Below are 25,048 nucleotides of genomic sequence, written 5' to 3'. Positions count from 1 at the left end.
AATTCGTAGGCGCTGAATTTCTCAAACCTACTTACCTGTATTTTAGTCTCAGTTATCTCAAATAATATCATTTTCTTGGATGCCTGCCCAATATTTCGACAACAAATGATTGGCAGATTTTCGATTCAAAGAATTAATTTCGCCGAGTAACGATAAGCAGATTGATTGAGTCATAGATGAGTTTTATGCAGAGTAATGTTTCTTAGCTCAATTTTACTTAGGCGTCTGATTCAATTGGCATACGAATAGTTTAGGTAATAATTCGTCTAGAATACTGATCAAAACGAATTTGCAATGTTTACTAGAACAAATTTTCACTTTTAATGAAATCGGTTTGCTTATTAAGTAGATACCCCGTACCTTTACATTTTTTCTCTTCATAATGTTGAAACTCTCGCACTTTATGTAAGTGGACCTAAAACTGTATTAATTTGTTCGATATTTTTTATAACTAATAATATTACGACTATCAATATTAGGAAAATTTAGGAACATATTATGTGTATAACGAGGAGATCTAGAGGCATTGACATCTATGTATATACTGCATGTTTCTTACATCAAAACGGCGCACAAAATTTGTTCACAGCGCGGATTTGTGAACCTTTCACTATAGTTTGTTGACGTCCGTGACAGGAGTTGTGTCAAAGTAATATTGATGATTGATGCGCCGCGCGTTTTGTTCCAAACAACCAGTCTAGTGCCGTAAGGTACATAGATGTCAATGTCTAAAGGCAAATTTATACTAACATAACCTGTTGGGTGACTGGGAGCCAATTTGATAAAATATAGTTTTTTATTGGTAGTGTCTGTGAAAAATGTTTTTGATTTATAACACGTCAAAGTCTCAGCAAATTGTTTTCAAAAATAAAAGGTAAGTCCTAGGGTTTCCTTCATTAACATAACCATCCAAGTATTGTATAGGTACAAAGTTTGTAATTAGAAATTAGGTAATAAGAGTAATAATGTAATCGTGTTGGAGACATTCTCACTTTATTCTTGTAAGATATAAGTTGTGCTGTTGTTTACAATATGTAATTATATCTAACTAATAAATAAATAAATCCCATTTGCTCCAAAAGATGCTTTCTTTAATGTTTGATATTTTTCTTCTTAAACAACTAATTCATAATACACTCCGGCTACGGATTTAGGGTTCCGTGCCTCCAAAAAAGAACCTTGGTCTCGTGATAAGAAAAAACTGGTTGAACTAAACGCAAAATACATAATATTGCGGATTGCGGAACAACTACTGCGGATTGCTAAGAACTGGAAATTGTGTCGTATGTCAAATAAATAAATGTTCTACAAAATTCAAAAATCGAAGTTCGTATCGTGCCGTCTCGCTGACGCTTATATTATTTAATATGAGAGTGAGAGGGACGGTGCGATACGAACTTCGATTTTCGTAGTAGCCCCGCTGGGCTATTCGAGGCCAGAGTGAATAAACTTGTGTAGAAATGTATTCCTTACTTCTTTCTATTGTAAAGATTTCCTAGAAGAGAACTCTGATTAAATCTCTCTATGGATATCTGTTTTCCTACTGATTACTATATTATGTTATGATGTTTAATAAAGAATCATTGTATTGTATATATTCAATTAAGTGATAATTTATTTAAATTGTGGATAGTAAATAAAACAACTTTATATGAAAGAAACGATTTATTACCATAGTATTTCACTAACAGTGCATTCGCTTTGACGGCAAGGAACTTATCAAACTAGACGATAGCGTGATACAACAGCTCACAATCAGTGAATAGATAGGCTCAATACATCTCTATAATAAGATTTGTGACTATCACATACATTTAATAATTTAATTGAAGGCTGTGGTCTTAGGCAATATTCAAAAGACAACACTAAAGTATTGTCGATCAAGAAATGCTTTTACCGCTCGAAGGTTTAACTTCAACTTTTATCCGACTTGAAACTTTATTGACTGCTGTAGTTCCTATGTACTAGTGTCAAACCCAGCATTTGACGCACTTATAACAACAAATCTTGATAAAGGCAGCAGAGGCTCCCTGCGACAGAGTTCTACCGCACTCGGTAGAAGAACGACACTGACACCTTTACAAATGAACTTGTCAAGGTATAGTCAATTTGACAATCAGCATTATTGTTTTTTCTAAAGTAAGGATGCAACAAGTGGCAAAGCACATACTTGACCGACTATACGTGTAAACAAATGACCCTTAAGATTGCTAACTCAGCAACGTAATGCGTATTTAGTGAGAACAATAATCTTAATAGGCAACCGTTAGCACTTATTTTAAATACATAATTTCATTAGGCTGCTTTACTAAGAGAGACTTGCGAGGATGTGTTACGAGGATTGTGATTGTCATGAACCAATAAAAACGATTAATTTATCTAAACTCGCTCTGCTGAGCTGTTTCACTATACTCAAGTTCAAAATTAGGCGAACTAGATTGACAACTAAAAATGTTACCAGACATGGCAAGAAAAAATAGGCATAGGAATATTTCAATACAAATATGTCGATATAACCTTGTGTAGACGCGGAATGGAAATGGTTGTCACTTTAGGACTTTATTTTTATAGCTTTAGGCCAGAAAACGACAAAAAGGATAACAACAATAAATAATAACGTAACGAAAATTTCACAATAACGGAAATAGTTTCAAGCAAGCCGATGGCAGAAGTCGAAGGACATATTGAAATGTCAATAAAACAAAATGGCGGATGGCGTCCTTCCCGATGTTCAATTTTTTTTTTCGAAATCTTAAAAAAAGATTTCTTTTGTAATGATTATTTCGTATTGAGTTTTTTTCTAACATCGATATTGTTTTTTTTTTTAATATCGATACTACAGCACTGGTGTAACTGTGGCAACATTTATGTGAAGTGAACTGTCAAGTTGGTTCGCCTAATTCAGGACTCGAGTATAGAGCTGCCCTAAGCGAGAATAGGTAAATGAAGCGTTTCTATTGGTTCATGACAAACACACTCCTCTCATCGTTTTCTCGCATATCTTTGGTGGAAATGCAACCAAGTATCTTTTTTTAAGCTGTTGGAAACAGCAAATTTCTCGTCAATAGTGTTTCAAGTCAGTTCGATTTGAAGAGGCATTTAAGTATTTAAACATTTTCGTCTTGTTAAAATGCCTTAAGTGAGTTTAATCTCTCGATGAACCTGTTAAGTTATAATTAAGAGAAATACTACAGCCTAATTTTGTTCTCAATACGCTATTTAAGACAGTCAAAATTTGAGTGCTAAATTTACATATACACATTTATAGTAACTTCGAAGTAACATATAGATCGTTCATTATGTACAGTTTTATTATTAGTCTAATTAATTTATTATATTGGAATAAACTAATAGCTGTCGGTAAATAGAAAAATTAAGTTTATTTTTCCTACATAGTAACACATTAGTCGAATTACTTCAAAAACAATAATATTATTATACGTTTGTAAAATAATAAATAAATACATTTATATATTATGTTACGCTACGAAACAAGACTTGACGTCTTATTTTAATAGCTTTTATTAATTGTTTATTTACTTGGTATATTTTCTATAGATACATACTGTGACACCTTTATTGGTTATATTAGATTTGAAATTAGGTACACGTATTTAGTATAAAAAATATTACAAAATAAATAAGTTAGTTCAAAATTTTCGTATCATGTCCATTTACATGTTATACATAGTCTCACTGACGGGCATTGTATATAAACTTTCAAACTTTTTGTGTTTTTGTTTAACATCTTGATGCACTTTTGATTTTTGAAGTAGGATTTAATCCTAATGAAATTATTGTTTAAATAATCTTCTGCACTCTATCAGGAAATTACTCAAATTTTATGCAGTAAAAGTTTAATGATAATATTCTCATTTCAGTAATATTTTTCTCTGTTTTCATCATTTTTCTAACTGAATTTTTGTAACTTATCTAGCCAAGTACCTACTACACATTTTTATTGTCTATTAAAATAGTTAATATTAAGTTTTTACTGTTTAGTGACTATTGTTATGACTAGAAAAGCCTGTCCCAAATAAAGATTTTTCCAACAACGAAAATACAGCAAAAAGCTACAAACTATTTTTTTGCTGCCACTAATAATGCTTAAGCTAACACTACTATAAAAGAATGGAGAAATCTCATCTAGGACCCTATTTTATTTTATTTATTTTATGACTAGATGACGCCTAACCTAACCTAGGCGATATGCAATGTGCTGTAAACGCATTGAACCTTATCCTAATAACAACAGGCATGATAATGCTAAATCACAAGTTGTGTCAACACAGCATAACTTCAAAGGAGCATTATTGGAATGTTAAGTACATTTATTTTTTCAACATTTATTTAAAACGAAAGAAAACTTACAAATGAATAGTCATTAAAATTGTCTCCTTAAATTTTGGCCATGTTTCGAGGCCTATTACTATTTTATGCATTGAATATGTAAGAGTTTGCATTTGAGAACTGTTTACTTAAGTATAATTTCTATGACGTTTACTTTCAAAGCAAAGTTGTGTTTAACTACAAAACTAAGAATGTGTCTTAGCTTAGCTTACAATTTTATAAGCATTTCATTTTCCGTTAGGGCTAAGAATACAAAAAAAAAAACAAATTGTGAATGAACATTTATCTTAGGCAGCGCTGTTTACTACATCTCTGTTGGAAAATCAACCTAAGAGTGAATGTAAAATTACTCAAGAGTGAATGAGAAAGCTCGATTACTCTTCTAACTTTACGTTTGTTAACTTTGATTGAGTTTCCAAAGACTTTCTTCATTTGGATATCTTCATTTCACGCTAAGGCATTTAATATTGCTGATTTTCAACTGTCATTTGTTACTTATTTTAAATTTTTTCAAGCATTAATTATTATAAAAAAGACGTGACTTTGAACAAGATGATTTTAAACAGTAGTTTGACAACAAACTCTTTATTTGAATTCTCAATTGCTTCTTCCCCATCATTATTATAATCATCACTTTTCTTCTCACCTACTTCTAAAACTTGCACGGTAACAAATTAGGTGTTACTTTGCGGAGGTCTATCAATTAACTGAAACAATTACTTTGCTCAACACACAAACAAACAATTACACAACACAAGTAAACAATTTTCGTGTGGGGAAAGTAATTGTTTCACTTGAATTTTAAATCAATCAAACAAGTTCCAATTTAACAAAGTCGTCCCATTTTCTATCATAATCGTCTACTTGTGAGTATCCAAAGTTTGCCGAAAGCGTAAAACTACTTTAGAACATACGCTTTTTCATAAATACCTACAGAATACTTAGAAATAACTATCATATAGCGCTTAAATATATTTTTATGGATATGCAATGGGTGCCAAAAAACATATTAATTAATATTTAAGTTAAGTAACGAAGGAATGACTATTAACTGCCACGCTCTGATATACTTATTCCAATTGTTCATTATAATTATATTACTGTTGATTTTTTAAACATGCTTTATTATTTCACTATATTATAAATTATATTAAGATTGCGTGATAAGTCAAAATGTTAAATAATGACAATTACATTTTTAACAGACTAAAAAAAATAAAGGTAATTTAAATTAAATTTCACTTAAAGTGTAGTAGTCAACCTTAAGTATAACTGAAGTTCGCTTTAATGTACTTTTTCTGCCATTTTTTGAAGGGGCAAGGTACGTCACGCATATTAAGTATTACGCACATTAATGTTAAAGCAGATTACGTTCCCATAGGCCTATTGAAACAAATCTGTCACACAAATTTAAAACATGATGATGATGGTCCAATATTTTGGAAGAAGAATCTACGGCACCTACTTCAGTCATAAAGTACAAAGTTGTAAACGAATATTTGAATAACTTTGTCGATAATCTTAATTATGAATCCGATCGAAATTATCAAAGCATTATAATGTAGTTACAAAAGATATGCAACAAATTCTATAATTTTAAATGTCAATTACCCCTAATTAATTATAGCCGCAAATAAATGCGTAGAATTGACCCCAGTATTTAAGGGAACTGGCTAAGACCATATAAAAATTTGGACAGGCCATTACAGAAATGTTTAAAAATAAAAGGGTCAAAGGGTTTTTGTGATAAAAGGGACGATTAGCCAAGTGCCAGTGTTTATTTACTGAGAAGGCATACTAAGTGAACGATGTCCAGAAAGGAAATGATGGAGTTGGGTCTATTTTTGTCTTTAGGTCTTTTTACTTACATTTCTTTTTAAAAACAGTATAAAAAGGAAGGTTTATTTTAGAACGTGTCAAAATATATAAAGTTTAAAAAGAAGAACTGTCGAAATACCAAACGGCCATTTGTTTTAGTATAATTTTTGGTAAAACTAGTAGGTCATCATGTAATTTGACGAACTTTGATTTAGGTCAGGTTAGATTAATTTTATTTGAATCATGTAAAGTAGTCACTTTCTCATAAAATTGCATTAAATATATCAAAGGACTATTTATTTAAATACTTAGCCATATATGCCAACCATATATTTTTCCCCTTTCCTTTTGTGCAATTGGATTTGATGGAAGCATAGGTATAATACTTATATTTTTTTTAACATGTATATGTACAAACTGTTGTTAAAATAATTAACCTGTTATCATATTTACAAGAAACAAATTTTTAAGATTAACTTCATGGATTTATTAATGGGAGTAAATTCTAAGCACGTTTAGCCTACTTTTGACTAAACTATGATGAATTGCATTAAAACTATGTAAGTCGTATTATCCCAGGTTCAATTGTATGTACATTTATATACTAACGAGAATGTAAAGCTTCACATAGATCACTATATTGAAATACATTATTATTTTTATACATTTTGGTACGTTTATAAGAAGATTTTATAATCGAATACATGAAGCCTAAAAGCTAGGAATTATAATAAAGATTCTAGGGGGCATTCGTTTAGGTTATCTCAAGTCTTGAAAATATTCTTTATTTAAATTTAATTTTGTAGAATTTCACTATGGGTTAGCGATTTCATCAGTTTTAAAAGATACCTTAAATTGAATAAAATTTTTGAATCGAAGGCAGCTAGTTACGAGTAGTTATACTTTCTTCTGTAAACCTCAATTATAAGGGTTTAAATGGTCCATAGATGGCAATGTAGAAATGAAACGAATTGTAATAAAACTATATAGATTTGAAAAGAAATCAAGTAACATAATTTATATGGATATAGACGGTTATAAAATGTATTATCATGTCAGCCGAAAGGAGTCTTCTGCTGGATACCAACCTTACTTGTCTTATAGATTTCCACTTCCATTGATTTTGTGCTCCGTCGCTTAGGCTATCCGCAATCTTAATTGTCCACTACGCGGTCACCATTCTAGAACTTTATCGCTTTGGAGCTCATCAGTTTTACAAGCAATGTTGTGTACTCACAAATCTTAGGTAAGCAAAGGTAAACCAGAACTAAAACCGCTTTCGTCAAATAAAAAAAAATGTCCCGTTACGTCATTCTGAAAGCAGCATTTTAAAAACAGCAACATCGTCGGCGTCTCTAACATTATTCATCATTACGACAATTGTTACCAAAACTCCACGAAAACATCAATCCACGATATAACGAAATCTCCAACAATTCGGACAAAAGGGAAGTACTAATATCGTACTTTGAAGATTTATAAGTTGAAACGCTTGAGAGAATTCCAACATTTACACTGTTAGCATTAAATGTTTACAGAGTCGAAGATATTCGAATAATTCTGATACTTTGTTTGAAGTATCGTGCATTTTAATGTACATTTCTTTTGATGTAAATCTTCCGAATGCTTGACTTTATCCATGGCTAAAGAACTCATTTTCTTAGAATTAGCAACGGCAAAACATTAGTCGGTAATTAATTAGGTACTTTTTATAGAATATTTGTGATTGTGATATATTTTTAACAATTCCAAATAGTAATTTTGCATTTAAAATTATAGGAACGTACATAGAGCTAAATAAATTAATCATAAATCTTATATTAATCTTTCTAACAAAAGGTTGTAAGAAGTATTTGATGAATGAGTTACAAAGGCATTTTAGGTGGGTATAGTATATGGTTATAAAGACGGTGGCTTACGAATGAATAGCGACTTTATATAGAATCTTTTCTCATATCATCTATATCACATTAAATTTAAGAAGCCACCTATTTAGAAATAGGTCATTAAAACCTACTCACATCCGCTTAGACTAAACAGTGTCAAAATAACTTAGAGCAAAATTATTCTTAGCAAAATGTCACCCTTCATTACTCTAGAAACTTTAAATTACCTCAACTAAGTGGGCTCTTCTGTGTCGCCAGATTTCGTTTGTCCTATACCGAAATCTCTCAAAGCATCTTCTATATGTTTGACCTGTCAAAGAAAATAAATGAGTTCACTTGCAAATTCACAAAGAATAATTTAAACTTCGATGCTCAAGGGAACGGCCCGAGGTTTTAAGGAATATGAATTTTGGGATGATTTAGTTTAGGACATTATATTGGGCGAACAATGGTCAAAAACTTAGACGAATTGAATGGTACCAATTTTCCTCTTGCGAGTTCAGCAGTGTTGAATATATTTACTGTGCGGTCCCTCTCATCGTTTTCAAAGAATAAGGCAGTAACATTGAGGCCCAGGCGTTCTGCCGAAATGTACATGCTATTTGGGTAGAGAACTTTTAATTTTGAAGTTTGTTATCTACATATCTATGATTTTTTAAACTACAAAGTTTTCGTGTGTGCCGGTTTGAACCTGCATCTCTTTGCCACTACACGTGCCAAATATGTTACTAATTTACCACATTGACCCCAAACTCACCTGTCCGACCCGAATCAACCAAAAACATTAATCGCTGACAATAGTGAAGAGTTATTGTATTGTATTGTATAGTGGTGAAATAGCAACAATATTCTTTTTCCAAATGGATTTAAATAAAATTTGTTATGCAGGATACGCTTCACTCGCCAAGTCGCCACGCAACGCTTATGCATGCTGTAAGTTCTGGTCTACGAGATTTCGATTTTTTTTGTTAATTCATAGGACAAAATAGCTTTCGAAAAACAAATGGTATTTGAAAAGAGTAGAAGTGTTGCATCATTTCTTACGCCTTCCCGATATATTTTCCAATGTACATATTAGAAGTCGTAACTTATAATAGTTGCTATAGACAGCACCACATACCACTGTTTGTTGGTGTCTGAAAGCGATTAATGTTTTCGGATATGTTCGTTGGGGTTGGAGGCAACGTGGTGCAGTTGTTAGCATCACCATCATCATCGTCATCATCAGCCGGAAGACGTCACTGTTGAACAAAGCCCTCCCCCTTAGAACGCCACGATAAACGACAACTCGCCACTTACATACACCGGTTGCTCGCAACTCTCGTGATGTCGTCAGTCCACCTAGTGCAGGCGTTTTCAACCTTTTGGTTTTAACGGCACACTTTTTGTTCATCAAAGTTTCACGGCATACCAGTAAAGAAATAAATAGCCAAGTGCAAGTCAGACTGTCGCGTAGAGCGTTCCACCCGCCCCGCCATTCCTTCCGCCCTGTTACCATAACAACATGACAACGCGAATCGCACACGCCACACGTCAGTTGTTTTCGTACAATTTTCTTATTAAAATAGCTATTCACGATGTCAATGCAGCATACACTTCGCGCAATCGCGGCATACCTGAAGGCATACGCGGTACACCGGTTGAAAAGTATGACCTAGAGGGAGGCCTACCAACGCTTCGTCTTCCGGTTCGTGGTCGCCACTAAGACTTTTCTCCCCCCACGATTATCATACTTGGCATAACGGCTAGCATACTCGGCGCATAAAAACAAGAGATTACGATTTCAAATCCCATCCAGTATGAAAGCTTTTTCGTTTTTGAAAAATCTAAGACATCACATAGCTATATTTAAACAAGGCATAAATCGTACCTGGGGTGCGTCCACGTCGGTGCCAGGATGCGAATACTTGTGTAGAAAATAACACGTGCCCGGGATATCCTTGGGGAACGAGTTCGGGAGGCAGGAGCGGTCCCGGGGCTCCATCTCGAATCCCGGGAATTTTATTAGCCACCTGCGAAAAACTTTCGTTACGTCTCACGAAATTGATTCGTTCACATGGTATTATTGTGGAACGCTTTGAAGTGAAACTAATAAAGGAGATAACGAGTCTAAGTATGTTGGAGTTAAATCGAACTTTTTCCGAGGACTCGGAGTCTATCGACAGTGAGCAATTTACTCGAGTTTCTTACGGGGATATTATGTATGTATGTATGTAAACTCCTTATTTCTTTATATTTTTTTTGAGTATTTATTTTTGTATCTTTTGCTGGGGCTCAAAGACTTGTGTTAAAAACATACATACATTGAATGTTCCAAACAATAGTTCTAAAGCAAAGCCAACGAGATGAAATATACTTCATCTTTGTCTGATACGTCATACATAATTTCTATTTCGCTCCTTTTTTAACCCCCGATGCAAAAAAGGGGTGTTATAAGTTTGACCGCTATGTGTGTCTGCGTATCTGTGTGTCTGTCTGTGGCACCGTAGCTCTTAAACGGGTAGACCGATTTGAATGCGGTTTTTTTTATTTGAAAGCAGGTTTTCCAGCGATGGATCTTAGACATGTTTTATCAAAATCGGTTCAGCCGTTTCAAGATCATCAGCTCTTTTGTTCGCTGCGGTAGGAATCTTAGACGGATAATGGGTATTTACTTTACTTTCAAATATATGTGGGACCTAAAATTTTAAACACAAATGTATGCTATATAACTATGCAAGATTATGGAATTCTTGGCCGATGCTGCAGCCAGGATAGTCTGCACACCAGTATACTCTTGAAAAAATAACAGCAGATATGTCGTGTTTGATTACTATTGATCAGTATTTGATTCTACATACAATGCAATGGTGGCAACACGATGAGCTGATGCTGCAGCCAGGATATCCAACACACTAGCATACTCCTTAAATTTAAAATTTATAAAACCCCCGACACAAAAAAACGCCTGAAAAAAACGCCGCCAAAAGAGAACTAAAAATTAAAAAATAGTTATGCACTACTTAGGTGTTGCCCGCGACTTCATTTGCGAAGAATTCGTTTATCCCTATCCCGCGGGGACTATGCTGATTTCCCGCAAAATTAGCCTAAGTTAATTTACCTAGTAATATTTTTTTTATCTAAGCGTCGTCGGTGTCGGGGGACCGCTAAGGTTAATATTTTAAAAAATACAACATATGTACTTTAGTTTCCTGTTAACCTTAGATAAAAAAAATATTACTAGGTACTTATACTAAATTAACTTAGGCTAGTTTTGCGGGAAATCAGCATAGTCCCCGCGGAATAGGGATAAACGAATTCTTCGCAAATGAAGTCGCGGGCAACAGCTAGGTAGTGCATAATTATTTTTTACTTTTTAGTTCTCTTTTGGCGGCGTTTTTTTCGGGCGTTTTTTATATTTTTGCTGGCTTTTTTTGTCTCATGACATAATTTATGTACTCTCGTTGGCTTTGCTTTAAATAATTAATTATTACACTAGGCCTTTCTTCAAAATTACAATTTGATCTACACAGGAATTCATACAAAAATGGCCAGTAACCATATCCGAATTTTATTTTACTTGATGACAAAGTAAATACAACACTACCATCTTCAAACAAAGGTTCAAGGTTGAGCTCAAAGATATATTTACACGTTAGTACCTTGTCGCTATATTAAACCTTCTGACAATTTCATACAAATCAAACAAGAAGTGACAGCAACAAGATAGAAAAAGGTAGTGATATCTTTGCATGAAATTGAAACATACTTCAAAGCTTAGTACTGAATTTCGCTCTAATTAAACCAAAGAGCCAAGAGACACCTCTGCCGTAATACTCAGGTCTAAAGTGCTTTCAAAATTTGCAGTTGGATTTACCATTCTGCACCCGCAAAGCACTTACATCGAGAGCATGCAAGTCGCAGTCGGCTCTTGACAAATTGTCGTCTACCTAAAAATCATTTACAATTATAGAGTTCAATGTAAGTTATACAGCTGCTTTAGCCTCCTGAAGCCCACCATATAAATATTTTGAAAAAAATTGACTAAGTTATTAGAATCTAATTGTTTCGAGAATAAAGTCAAACTTCCGTCAAACTGCCATGGCGTAAAACAATAGAAAAACAAAAGAATTTTTACTTTGTTACATTGTCATAGATTCTTAATTCCCTTGAACTTATTGTGTACATTCTATTGCACATTGGGCCGCACGAGGTTGGGATGAAGCTTTAGGTTAGCTTATGATCGAACATCCGTGAAATGGCGCTGTTAACAATATTTTCTTTTGTTTAATTTTATTAGGTAATTATTTCTCCAAATACTTGTCGACTCGAACGTATCTAGTGAAATGATACGAGTTGACTTGGCGTATTTTAGGGATTATATCAAGTCACTAAAGCAATCTGGTGAAATTAAAAAAACAAGTTGCCCTTTTTGGCTGATCTAAACAAGTTCAGTTCAGGGATTTGATCAAATGAATGATTTTTTCTAGGCAAATGATAAAACGGATTTGCCATTTTAAACATCCCACGTGATTTGGTCATATCCCTTCAAGATTTGTTAAAAGCTCTGTTTTGACCATTAGCCTGTGACATAGAGATAGGTACATTCGAACCATTTGATTTTTGACCCACCGTAAAACCTTCTCACAGTAAGAGTCACAATTAATTCCCTTGTCAAACAATGCGATTTCACTATATATATATATATTTTATTCGACTGGATGACAAACCAGCAAGTGGGTCTCCTGATAGTAAGAGATCACTACCGCCCATAAACATCTGCAACACCAGGGGTATTGCAGATGCGTTGCCAACCTAGAGGCCTAAGATGGAATACCTCAGGTGCCAGTAATTTCACCGGCTGTCTCCTCTCCACGCCGAAACACAACAGTGCAAGCACTGCTGCTTCACGGCAGGATTAGCGAGCAAGATGGTGGTAGCAATCCGGGCGGACCTTGGACAAGGTCCTACCACCTGCGAACTACTATGACTTTTGGTACGAAAAGGTTCCACAGTCGGTCACAATTCAGTTGGTTTGCACACAACACACAAACATCGCGCCTGTATTCCCAAATGGGGTAGGCAGAGCACACGAAACGTTACCGCTTCGGAGCCACTTTTAGCAATTTTAGGTTTTAAGTTTGACAAGAACGGTAGGTACAATAGTGACAGGTTGCTAGCCTGTCGCCTACCGTATACCTTGACTTATATCCTCAGTCGCCTCTTACGGCATCCACAGAAGAAATGGAGAGGTGTAATTTTAACCTGACAACACACGGTCACACACACGGTGGACACGGTTCAGTTGGTTCGATAGTACCTATGCGTTTTTTAATTCGCAATGGTGACACTACACAGTGTGATACAATGTGACACTACACTTTGTGGTGTCACAGCACAAACAAAACACATGTGTCCACGAACGAGTCAACATAAATCGTTTTACTTCTTGAACTAGAATCGTTTTGAACATTTTTCAACAGGTGTTCAAGTGTTATTGAAGTAACACAGCGTAATGAAGTAACAAAATATATTTGAATCGAAATAATTAAATCTCAGCATTTCAAACGGCATGAGACCTGCCGATATTAATTAATTTTACGCAATTATCCCGTTTAAATTAGTTTTGTTCCAAAGTAAATTATAATATAATTGCGAAAATTTTACAAGATAATTTATTCAGGTGTTTTCGAGTTTGTTATATTATACTCGGAAATAAAATTAATTTCGACGAATAATATGAATCATAGTCCGGGGTAGTCAAATTGCTTGACCCGTTTGTTTTTGAACCTATTATATTTTTCTTTTAATCAGTGTGCGAAACTTAATTTGAAAATTAACTCAGTAGATTATCGTATTTTAATTCAAATAAACAACAAATGTTATTTTTGAAAATAGCCCATAAAAGAGCTCGTTTACGTGACTTTTGGCACTTTTGAAAAGACTATCTTCGCCAAAAAGAATATGCTGCAACAAACTTGGCAGGAAATCACCTTTTCTAAATAATCTCAAATACACTTAAGAAGCATCTACATGGTATTAGTGGACATGCGCTGAATATGCTCCTCCCTGCCGTTCCGACTTAGGAGAGTTCCACATAACCGGTCGGGCTTTCCCAAGTCGGCTGATACTTAGTAATAAATTATTAGGTACTGCTAATTTATATTTATTCAAGTAAAATATTTTTTCGGTTAACTTACTCGTAAGTAGTGGGACTGACGTTGATCTTGAGAGGTTCTGAGCCGGACTCGAACTTGTTAGCCAGAGTGACGTTGTGGCCGAACAGGCAGTACTTGAGCATCGTGCGACCGACCACCCCAGCCAGGACTGTGCCCGTATGCAGGCCTATACGCATCTAGTGAAGAAAAAAAGTCATTTATTACATAGTGTAGTAGAACTCTGTCCTAACATTTTGCGCCCACGCAATTTAAAATAATAAACCATTTAATCTAAAATTTAGTATTTGTGATAGTTTTAAGGCACTTCCTTCATGGTTTATCTCCTAAGCACGCTAATAGTATAGGCATTTTTTTAAACAAAGTTACCTACGGGACAGAATAACTTACACTAAATAGTTGACTGACCTAATTATTTTGGTCAAATTCGCATTATATTTAGAACAAAAATATCGCCAAAACCAATAAGTACAGTAGACTACAAAGAGATCGATACAGCTAAAGTTACATAAATATGTATACACGACTTTATTATTAACTAAAGGTTAAGGTTGTGCATACATATTTTTGTAACTTTAGGGGGTATAGGTACATCTATTTGTAGTCCACACACACCTACTTTGTAATTTAAAGTAAAATCATCATCATCATCATCATGTCAGCCGTAGGACGTCCACTGTTGGTCATAGGCCTCCCCCACCCGCGGCTTTAACCAGATCATCCGTCCATCTTGGTGGACGTCCTACGCTGCGCTTGCCGATCCGCGGCTCTTTTCCACTTTTCCACCATCACCACTCATCACCACTTTTGATCCAGTCCACATACCTTTATAGGATGCCCTTCGTGCGTAAAGTGCTGCGCGCAAGTTTCGACCATACGCATCGCCATCCAAGCGATCTGCGGTGCATGCGTGTCGATCTTCCTGTGCAAACCGCTCGCGACGCAATACGCGTCGCCTATTGTTTCCACCTGCGCACAAAATGCCATTTTTCAACCGACTTCAAAAAGGAGGAGAGGAACTACAGTCGTCGACCTGACCTACATATTATTATATTGAGCTTCAAACACTCCTGCTGGCTCGTGCTCATTGGCACCGACTTCAAAATAGTAGAAAATTATTTTCAAGATTTTTGGAGTCGGTTTTACTTTTTTGTTAAAAAAAACTTTACTCTTAATTTGATCTTATATTTTTTTTCTAATACGGTCGTGGGGGGCAAATTCAAACCAATACATGTCTTATAGGTTTTTCTGTAAGCTTCAAGTCAATTTTGTATTGTCCCATCGTGACATTGTTATTTCAAAATTAAATATCTCAAAAACTACTGAATCGATCTTTATCAAACGTAGCTAAAAACCATTGCAAGGAAACTCACTTTCACGACGGTAAAAAAAAATCACATCGGATTCGGTCCATCGATTTGACAGCTACGATGCCGCAGACATAGACATTGGTGTCAAATTTATAACAATCTGCATCGGGGTTAAAAATTTGCTGTGACAGACTGACAAACACACGAGTGATTCTATAAAGGTGCGTTTCAACCAGAGATGTGCGAGGATGTGTTTTGAGGAATGTGTTTTTCATGAACCAATATTAACTCTTCATTAACCTCGCCTCGCTCCGCTCAGCTGTTTCAATTAGAGCTGTGCTATCTCATCTTTCGTGGAAACGCAATCTAAGCCTTCAGTTTGGCCACTCAGGCGCACGGAACCCTCAAAAAAGCAATCATTGATTAATCAGCTTAGGAACCTTACCTTATAAACGTCAAGCTCTTCACAGAAGACGTCAAAGACGGTGTACAAGTCCTCAAGCATGTCGATAACCATCATTGGAGTTGCCGTCGCGCATATAGACGTGAAGCCGACAATGTCGCTAAACAGCATAGTGACATCATCGTGGCTCTTTGCTTCAATCTTCTCTCCTGTGAAGAAAATCCATAGATTTTTTACTGTTGCCCGCGACTGAAAAAAATTCGTGGCGCGCGTGGGAACCATACAATTCAACATCATCATCATCATCTTGGTCTATATACCTAATTGGGCCAATCAACTGTTTCACCCCCACTAATCTGTCCGCGATACTTTTCAAACAATTGCAGATTTTTGTAAGTAAACATGTTTTTTCTGTAATTTAATAGATGGTGTACATGAATACATGCCATCCTACGTAAGTTCAACCTATTAACCCGTGAAATACTTGTTGGAAGTACGATTTTTTGGTAACGCCAGAGACAATTTTGGTAACGCAGGAGACGCCCAAGGTGTGGGTAAAATAGTTGATTGGCCCAATCAAATACAGGCGCCTTCTCAACACGAGTGGGCTTGGGCCGTAGTTACGCGGACCCAATGCGGGTTGGAAACTTCACCCTGCTCAACGAGTTTCCTCACGAGGTTTTCCTTCAACGTAAAGCTCGTAGTAAATTTCAAATGTACTTTTGCAAATGAATTTAGAAAATTCATTTGCCCGGATTCGAACCCACGATCCTCGGCTTGAGAGGCCACAGGTCAAACCACTAGGCCACCATGGCAGCCCAGTCAACCGATTTATTAATCAACAGTAATCTAATATAATCTAGTACATGTAGTAAATTATAAGAAATTAAATTAACAACTATGACATAACCACGACGCTGTCCTTAATTTAGTTGATGTGCTTCTAAAATAACTTAAACTTAAATTACCGGGTCAAATATATTTAACTCTATACCGTAGGGGCCTAAGTTAAACTCCGGGCTAAACTTACGTAACCAATTTATATTAGTTAAGTTATTAAATTCACTGGCGGGAAGCAAACTTAATCGGTGTCTGGGGAAGTAAGTACATGTTCTTGTTAAATATTATGACAGTTTCAACCATTAATCTAATAAGAAGTTTGAATGAGTAAACGTAGATTTAAATTATGTAGGTAAAACTAACTTTTCATATTTTTTGGAGTTCGTACGGTCAAGGACTTTAATTCATGAGCCACCATTCGCAGTCCCTGGCCGTACCTCAAAAATTAAATAACTTAGAAAAAATTAAAAATAAACTAACCAACGTAGAAAAAATAAAAAATCCCGGCATTATCATTTCCAAGTTCAATATCTCAAAAACGACTGAACCGATTTAAATTATAGCTGAGGACGCAAGTAAACTCGCTTTCACTTAAAAAACCGCTTCAAAAGCGAAAGCTAAACTATGTAAAAGCTACGATGCCACAGACAGCCAGACAGACATTAGCGTGAAACTAATATCACCCCTTTTTTGCGTCTGGGCTAAAAAGGAACTCTTTCAATTATTATTAAGTTGGTCGGCAAATAATTCGTTTAGCGCTATTCCGCGGTAACTATGCAATATTCTGGGATAAAAGTTAACCTATTTCTTTTCCAAGATTTCAAACTACATATTTCAATACTAAATTTCATCTTAATCGATTCTGCAGTTTAAGTGTGAAAAAGTGACAAACAGACAGAAGAGAGAGAAAGTGAAAATTATTACGAAGGATCAGTGCCTCGCTACAGCTAAGTATAAGTTTATTTAGAATTAAATATGTGACAGTCTGAGTAACTATCATTAACTCTAAAAAAAAAACTTGTAAACGAACAGACAAAATCTAAATTCACTCGGTCGATTATGATGAAATAAAGCGGGCAAAAGTTACAAAGCAATTAAATAACAACCAAACTTTCTTCTTAACCGTACAAACTTTTCTCGTAATGCAAAGAACAACTCCAAATCTTTATTATCTCGTACATACTTCTAATTAATTAAAGGGTTGTAATAAACCAGCATTAGGTAAATTATAATTTCGCTTCAGCCGCGTCGGGGGTTGTAAAGTTTATGACACAATCTGAAAGTATGCCACACCTGTGCTACCGGCAAGCCAAGTAAGGCACCGCTTTTATTGAGGTAGAGTGTAAAAGAGAGTCTAGTTTCTCAAAAAAATCTCATTATACCTTGATATACTCGAATGTGTCTCTCGGTAGAACTATGTTGGAGTCAGCACATGCTGCAGTTATCAAAAAAATCTTGACAAGATTCTACTGACCCATATGAACTTGTTAAGGTACAGTCCATTAGTTAGATTATAAGAAAATACGACGTGTCTAACATTCTCGTATTTTTTCTATTGTCAATTAAACAAAAAATATGAAGATACAGACAGTTAAAGTTCCGCTAGACGTCGTCGTGCTAAAAAGTGTCGAAAGAATTCTGGTATATTTATTGAATTATAGTATATTGTACAAGAGCACAAAACGAGCTATTTTTACCCGAGATGTTCATATAGCCACCTGAGCCGGTACCGAGGGGAAAATGAGCTTAAGGCTCGAGTTTTACACTCTGCTTTTCACTTCGATTGCGAGGAAATGAAATAGCAACAGTGGAAACAACTGTTCACTTAGTAGGTAAATACCTTTGATTTTTCTTGCATTGCTTTATAATTATAAATTTTTAGTTTTATTGATTTATTTAGATTGATTTTTAGTTTTGCTTAAATAAAAAACTATTAAGAAAATATATAGAAACTTTTTGTTTGTGTCTGTTGGCACCTGATTATACCTTGGTCTTAGGCGAAGATTTTACTTTATGCACTAGATCATACAAAGGAATTTTATGTCGCCTAGATCCAGCATAAATAGCATAAATAAACTTTACGAGCATTAGAAGTGAAAAGTGTATTTTTTGCATTATTGTCGCCTGTTATGATAATCGTATATGTTGGTGAAATAAATAACTGCGTATAATTATATACAAAAGACTATTCGTAAAGAAGATATTAAACAACTGACTTACCTAACCACAGCCTTTTGGCGATGTGAGGGGGGAATATCAGATGCAACAGACTGACGTTCTTTTCTCTTTCCTTGTCAACAGCTTTGCTTGCTTCTTCTATTCTGTTCTTTAACTTATCCATTCTTCTTCGAAGGCCATCCTGGAACAATTATTTGATTAATAAACGAAATGCTTTAAAGAAAGTGGATCTTGGCCTCCAACAACAGACTACGCGATGCTTCACGATCTTGGGCCAGCTATTGTCAGCCTTTGACTCCATGATCCAAAAGGTCTTTCAGGTCTTAAATATGAAAGTTTAGTAAAATAAATAAATCATTCGCGAATAAATTAAAAAAATGAATGAATAAATTCAAATGAGTGATTCATTCATTTTATTATATCTGATTATATTTTGTCCCACGGTATTTCTATACTTACTCAAAACTAATAGGTCACTGAGAGGTCCGTATAGTTTCCATAATCCTCTATGGATTCTGTCCGAAATAAGTGGGTAATTATTATTATTATTATAATAAAGAGAAGCGTTTTTGAATAACATTATTATAAATACGTTACTTATTTTTGTGTTTAATAAATTAATGAAGTCTTTGATAGACGATTACATCTAATGAATGGGCATACCAAACGTTCACAAACTTCCAAGAATTAAGTTTCGCGTAACATGGACATTGAGAGCTCTCGAATATCAACAAGCTTTCAACAAGTGATACTCAAGAAAAGGCGCTTCGATTCCATTGTTATAGAAAATAGATTTAAAACTAAATTCTCGTTGCTGAAACGTGTCAACTCTAAAATCACTTGAAATTCCGTATACAACGGAAAATAATTTTCTGGATGTGAAGTAGGTACTTTGAAAGTCCCTAGTAAACGCTCGATCTAATGATACGCCAAGCATAACATTTTTTAATGGATTGGGTAATTTATTAGTAGACCACTCCTAGAAATCTGAGTCACTCCATTTTAATAAAATAAGGAATTATTAGGGTTCGAACAGTAACAGTAACCAATAGCTTTTTTTTCCGACTGGCGGAGTCCAAAAGAAGAGATATGTTTTTTTACTGTCATGCGTGTGCGATAAGAAGCTTCGCAGATTTTGACAATTGTAGTATCTTGGCTTTGTTTTTTTTTCACTCACTTTTTTAAGGGTTTGTGTTATTAGGTATTTTCTTTATCGTTTAGCCTTATTTCGTCTGCCCTGTTTATAAATAATCTAAGCGACGCTAAATTAACCGTTATTCAATATTAAGTTATCTTCAATGTTTATATTAGACATTGTTTTTCTAAAAGCTTTACCTATTGCACTTAAAAGAGATCAGATTTAGGTCATCGGTTAAATTAAATAAAGAAGTAACTAGTCATTTGATTTTGAGCCGGACTGGCGACATTTTGCCGAAGCCAGAGACTGGAAGAAGAAAGGTGAGGCCTTTGCTTAGCAGTAGGATACGCTATAGGCTACATATAAAAAAAAATATACCTCAATTGTTAAGAGCCAACCAGATTTTTAGTGTAGTTTGTTCCTATGGTAAGGTCTCCTGAGGCACTTATTAAAAGTATGATTTTATGGGGTACAAATACTAAAAGTTAGAAATTGTGACAGTTTTCAGGCAATTCTTTCATGGCTCATCTCCCAAGCATGCTAATAGTATTACATACAAACATTTTTCTAACAAAGTCGATGATCCAGAGTTACGGGCCAGAATAATAACACAAAAAAGTTGATTGATCTAATTAGTTATCACCAACGACTCATTGTAAAATAGAAGTAAAACTACAGATAAAACACTTAAGAAGATGACATTTTGCAGGTGGTAGGTCCTTATGCAAGGTCCGCCCGGATTGCTACCACCATCTTGCTCGCTAATCTGCCGTGAAATAGCAGTGCTTGCACTGTTGTGTTTCGGCGTGGAGAGTAAGACAGCCGGTGAAATTACTGGCATTTGAGGTATCCCATCTTAGGCCTCTAGGTTGGCAACGCATATGCAATCCCCCTGGTATTGCAGGTGTCTATGGGCAGTGGTGATCTCTTACCATCAGGAGACCCACTTGCTCGTTTGCCATCCAGTCGAATAAAAAAAAACCTGTTGTATGTAGTAGTGCAAAAATTTGATATGGGACTTAAGTCATTTTTCGAATATAGAACGTCGACTTATCCTGATACGGACAGGCTACTACTATAACTCAACGCCATATACTCGTATACTCGTAGATTCCCAAAAAACTACTCATGTGTTGCCAATAAAATGAAAAAGTTTTGCATCGGTAAGTTTTAACTTTTCTAATTAACATACATAGGTAAGTAATTTATTTATATATAATTGTAAAGTTAAAATTAAATGCAACCGCATAAATAAATAATTTCATCTCAATATTAATTTCACCTACAGATATTTGGTTGAAACTGTTTTGTAGTAGAAAAGTTCATATTACAGTGTTAATACTTCAGGTTTTAACAACATTTGGATACAATAATTTGCGTACCTATATACTATTTATAAATATTGACAACAAATCACTGTAGAAGGTGACACCGGAGCGTTGGAGATCGTGTGTTATTGATCATGTGATTGAAATAGAAGACAGAATGATGCCGTTAGATGTTTTAATTGATGATGTGGTCGAACCTTTTATAATTAATACGGATGAGGATGAACTAAATTGTTCGGAAATTGAAGATTGAATAAATATTCATATCACCATTATTGCTGTTTTTATTACTAATAAATAGTTCGTAACTCTTTAGTCGCAGTGTAAAAAAATAGTTTGTATGTTTGTCAGTCAAACTGGCAAAAATGGCTCAATTGATTGTAATACATTTTGGTACATGGATAGTTCAAAACCAAGGTATTCTCATGTGCAACACACATTGTACATAATACGGTATGCGTAGGTATATAGAAAACATCAAATACTTGGGATGATCTTTACACTTTCACACTGCCACAAAATTTGGGGCCCACTCTCCATACAAAATTACCTATTACTGCATACATTCCAGGGCCAGATTTTTTGCCGCTCAGTATATTATTATGACTATTTTTTATTGATGTGCATGGGTTGGTTACATCTGGAACGTTACGAGTACAATGACAATGACACTTGCGACAGTGACGTTCGGCCATCTTTGGTAACTTTTTTGGAATCTATATACGGCGTTGAGCGTACAACCGGTCATCTTCTTTATGTTTTTTATCTATATTAGACTTTTTTTTAATCTGTATTGATCAATAATGAACATTGTATTACACTTAAAAATGTGTTTTTGATAAGTCTTGTGTTAACAAAGCGATGAAAATCTTGGCCTAAATCTTCACAATTTTTCTTTAACTCATTAAAACTGATAATATTTCTATGTTGCCCGTCGACGTCATTAAAATTTTCTGAGCGAGTAGACGCTAGGTTATTACGTGTGCAGCCAAGCGTCTAATAGAATGAACTAAATCAAGTTTCTTTGGATGGGCTTCTTCTAGTTTATTTCTTAATGAACCAAAGGCAGTAATGTGCACTCTGCAAAACATAATGTGATTAGGTTCTTCAAGAACATTAAAGTTACGCTTGTTTCACGTCGAACTTAAAAAAAATGGGTTTTATGTAGTTCTCTGATTTGTTAAATTTATCGTTTTTATTAGTTATTTGACGACAGGATAGACCAGTGTTTGGAGAATCTGACTATGAAGGTAGAGTTCCCAGATTCGGTCACCAGTCGGAGCAGATGTAGGTATGAATAATACAAATGTTTGCTCTCGAGTGTTGGATGTTTAATATTATGTAAATATCAAATCAAATATCATGGGACAACTTACACCAATTGACCTAGTCCCAAACAAAACAAAGCTTGCAACATGGGTACCAGGTAACGGATAAACATTCTTGTATATGTCGGCGGCCGATCGTCAAATCCGCCTGATCACGAAATTCCTAGGCATATCGTGAAATGGCGCCATTTCATGATAAAGTTGGCCAGGCATATCACGATGTGCCTGAGAAACAATACGGCAGATCGATTAGAGCAAGCTAGCTCTGTGTACCGGGCATATCATGATATGCCGAAAACCGAGAATCCAACCCGGGACCTCAAGCTTCATAGTTTTCTAACCACTTGGCTATCCGGTCATCATTATGCCTTTTACGCTATTGAATGGGTAGAACTTACCTGAGCTCTGGCTTGTTCTCCAACTAATATGACGTCTCTCGTGGCATCGTGCAGCGGTATGTCAGAGATGAAGAGACCACGTCCCGTCAAACCTTCAAGACCGTCCAGGAACGGAGAGCCGACGAACAGCAGAGAGTCTGACTCCGGACAGAATACCATCTGGCCTTTTATCTCTAAGCCCTGTTGGAGAAACAAAATAATTTGAATTACAATGTAGATATAATAGCAGTTTCTTTGTGGGAAAATTGAAGGCATCAGGGAAAGCGTGGTGTGGCCTAAGTTGTGGCGCTCGTTTTACTCCCAGCTCGCGCTTAACTCTTTCTTTTTTAACAACCTTTTACAATTTTCTTCGTTTGTGTGTTTGTCAGTCAGATGTTACAAGTCGAATTTAATCCATTTATCGTGATTGAATTTACTTGAAATTTGGCTCTGATTTATAGTTTAGATGACCATGAAAGTATAGTCAACAAAAGTAGGTACATACTACAAAAAAGTTAGAGTTAAAGATGATATAATAATTCATTTATCACCATTTCTCATTGTTTGCTTTTTTTCTATTAATTTATTTGGTTAAAGACTAATAAAAAATATGATAAGACTGTTCGCTAAAAAAGTATTACCTAATAGAAAATCCCAATTTACCTAAAATAATGCACATAATTTAATTTAATATTGTCTAAACATTTCCAAATAACTTCGTCGTCACCGTTCCTTTAACTTTTGGCCATACTTAGAATCTCCTTTGCAATTCCAAACACCGACCAAATCACGGAATACGTATCAACTTTCTAAAAGCATTCTGTTGGAACGGAACAAATAATCCTGGAAAGAAGCAGGAATCGGTAAAAATACACCATCTTTTATAGGCGTTAGAATACGAAGCCTTTTCTCACATCACTTCTGCAAGTCGGAGAACAATATGGAGAGTAAACTAAAGATTTACGTTGAGAGCATCTGCAAACTCGGGGCAAACATCGCACTGTAGGCGTGTGCGAATTTAGAGTTATATTCAAAGTTAGTTTTATAACAAACCTGTCTTTACCCGTCCGTGGCTTTTCTCGCGAATCGTTAGGCAAGGGGAATCACCACCAGTCAAAAAAAAAATCAAAAATATTTATTCAGTATCAACTAATGTTACACAGTATTTATGTTCGGTCCCTCCTGGTAAGTATGACAATACTTGTGTTAGGAGGTTTCGCTCCTCCCTTCCGGAGTTTTTTTGCAATTTAGTAGATACAGTATTATAATAGTATAAACACCAGTGTCTCCAACCACGCTGTAATTACGGTAGATCTACCGTATTTTTTCTAGATCTACCATAGGTGGTAGATACGTCTACGGTACGGTCTACGGTAGGCCGTAGACATATTATTACGGCGCCACATTCTACCGTAATCTTGTCCGTGTCCTTATTTCTATAATAGCCACACTCGATTTAATCAAATATTACAATTTTAATAGGGCAACACTAGGGCGTGCGGTTAAAGTGGCATGCACGACAAAAAATTCTCGATCTGACAATTCAAACCTTCATGTCATTGTCATAAGGGTTTCAATTATCAGGTCGCGCATTGGTGTCGTTCATTCCAGGTTGACAAACACGGGGTCGTACACCAATCACACGCGGGAATACTTAAGCGATTTCCTATACCATATACCGTAATTTTGATAGAGAGAGCTGGAGACACTGATCACCACACTATTTTCCCAAATAAGTCATCATGGTGGTTCACTACTGATTCTCAACCAACGACTACGTTCACTCTGTCAAGAGTGTAGTGACAGAATGAATGAATTACTTTGAATGTTTTCACAAGGGAAGTGTGTTATGGACTGGACAGCCCTTTGCGACGGATAAGTTCGCCTCTGTAGTTATTTCTTTGTAACTTTTTTGTGCAATAAAGAGTTTACATCCT

General features: G+C 35.3%; 1 protein-coding gene across 1 annotated transcript in view; it reads right to left on the bottom strand.

Annotated features, from left to right (window-relative positions):
- Window positions 1-1,652: 1,652 nt before the first annotated feature.
- Gycalpha99B (guanylate cyclase 1 soluble subunit alpha 2) overlaps window positions 1,653-25,048 on the bottom strand; it is a 141,567-nt gene continuing 118,171 nt past the window's right edge. Inside the window, exons 9-15 of the mRNA XM_074098126.1 lie at window positions 23,133-23,312; window positions 18,983-19,121; window positions 15,965-16,131; window positions 15,035-15,178; window positions 14,234-14,388; window positions 9,925-10,066; window positions 1,653-8,364 (exon numbers count right to left, since the gene is read on the bottom strand). Coding sequence (XP_073954227.1) covers window positions 8,287-8,364; window positions 9,925-10,066; window positions 14,234-14,388; window positions 15,035-15,178; window positions 15,965-16,131; window positions 18,983-19,121; window positions 23,133-23,312 — 1,005 coding nt within the window. The 3' untranslated portion in view covers window positions 1,653-8,286. The remainder of the gene's footprint in view (window positions 8,365-9,924; window positions 10,067-14,233; window positions 14,389-15,034; window positions 15,179-15,964; window positions 16,132-18,982; window positions 19,122-23,132; window positions 23,313-25,048) is intronic.

The sequence above is a fragment of the Choristoneura fumiferana genome, chromosome 15 (assembly GCF_025370935.1).
Source record: "Choristoneura fumiferana chromosome 15, NRCan_CFum_1, whole genome shotgun sequence".
Classification (NCBI taxonomy): Eukaryota; Metazoa; Arthropoda; class Insecta; order Lepidoptera; family Tortricidae; genus Choristoneura; species Choristoneura fumiferana.
Note: the sequence above shows the minus strand (reverse complement) of the source record. Positions and strands in the feature narration are given on the sequence as shown.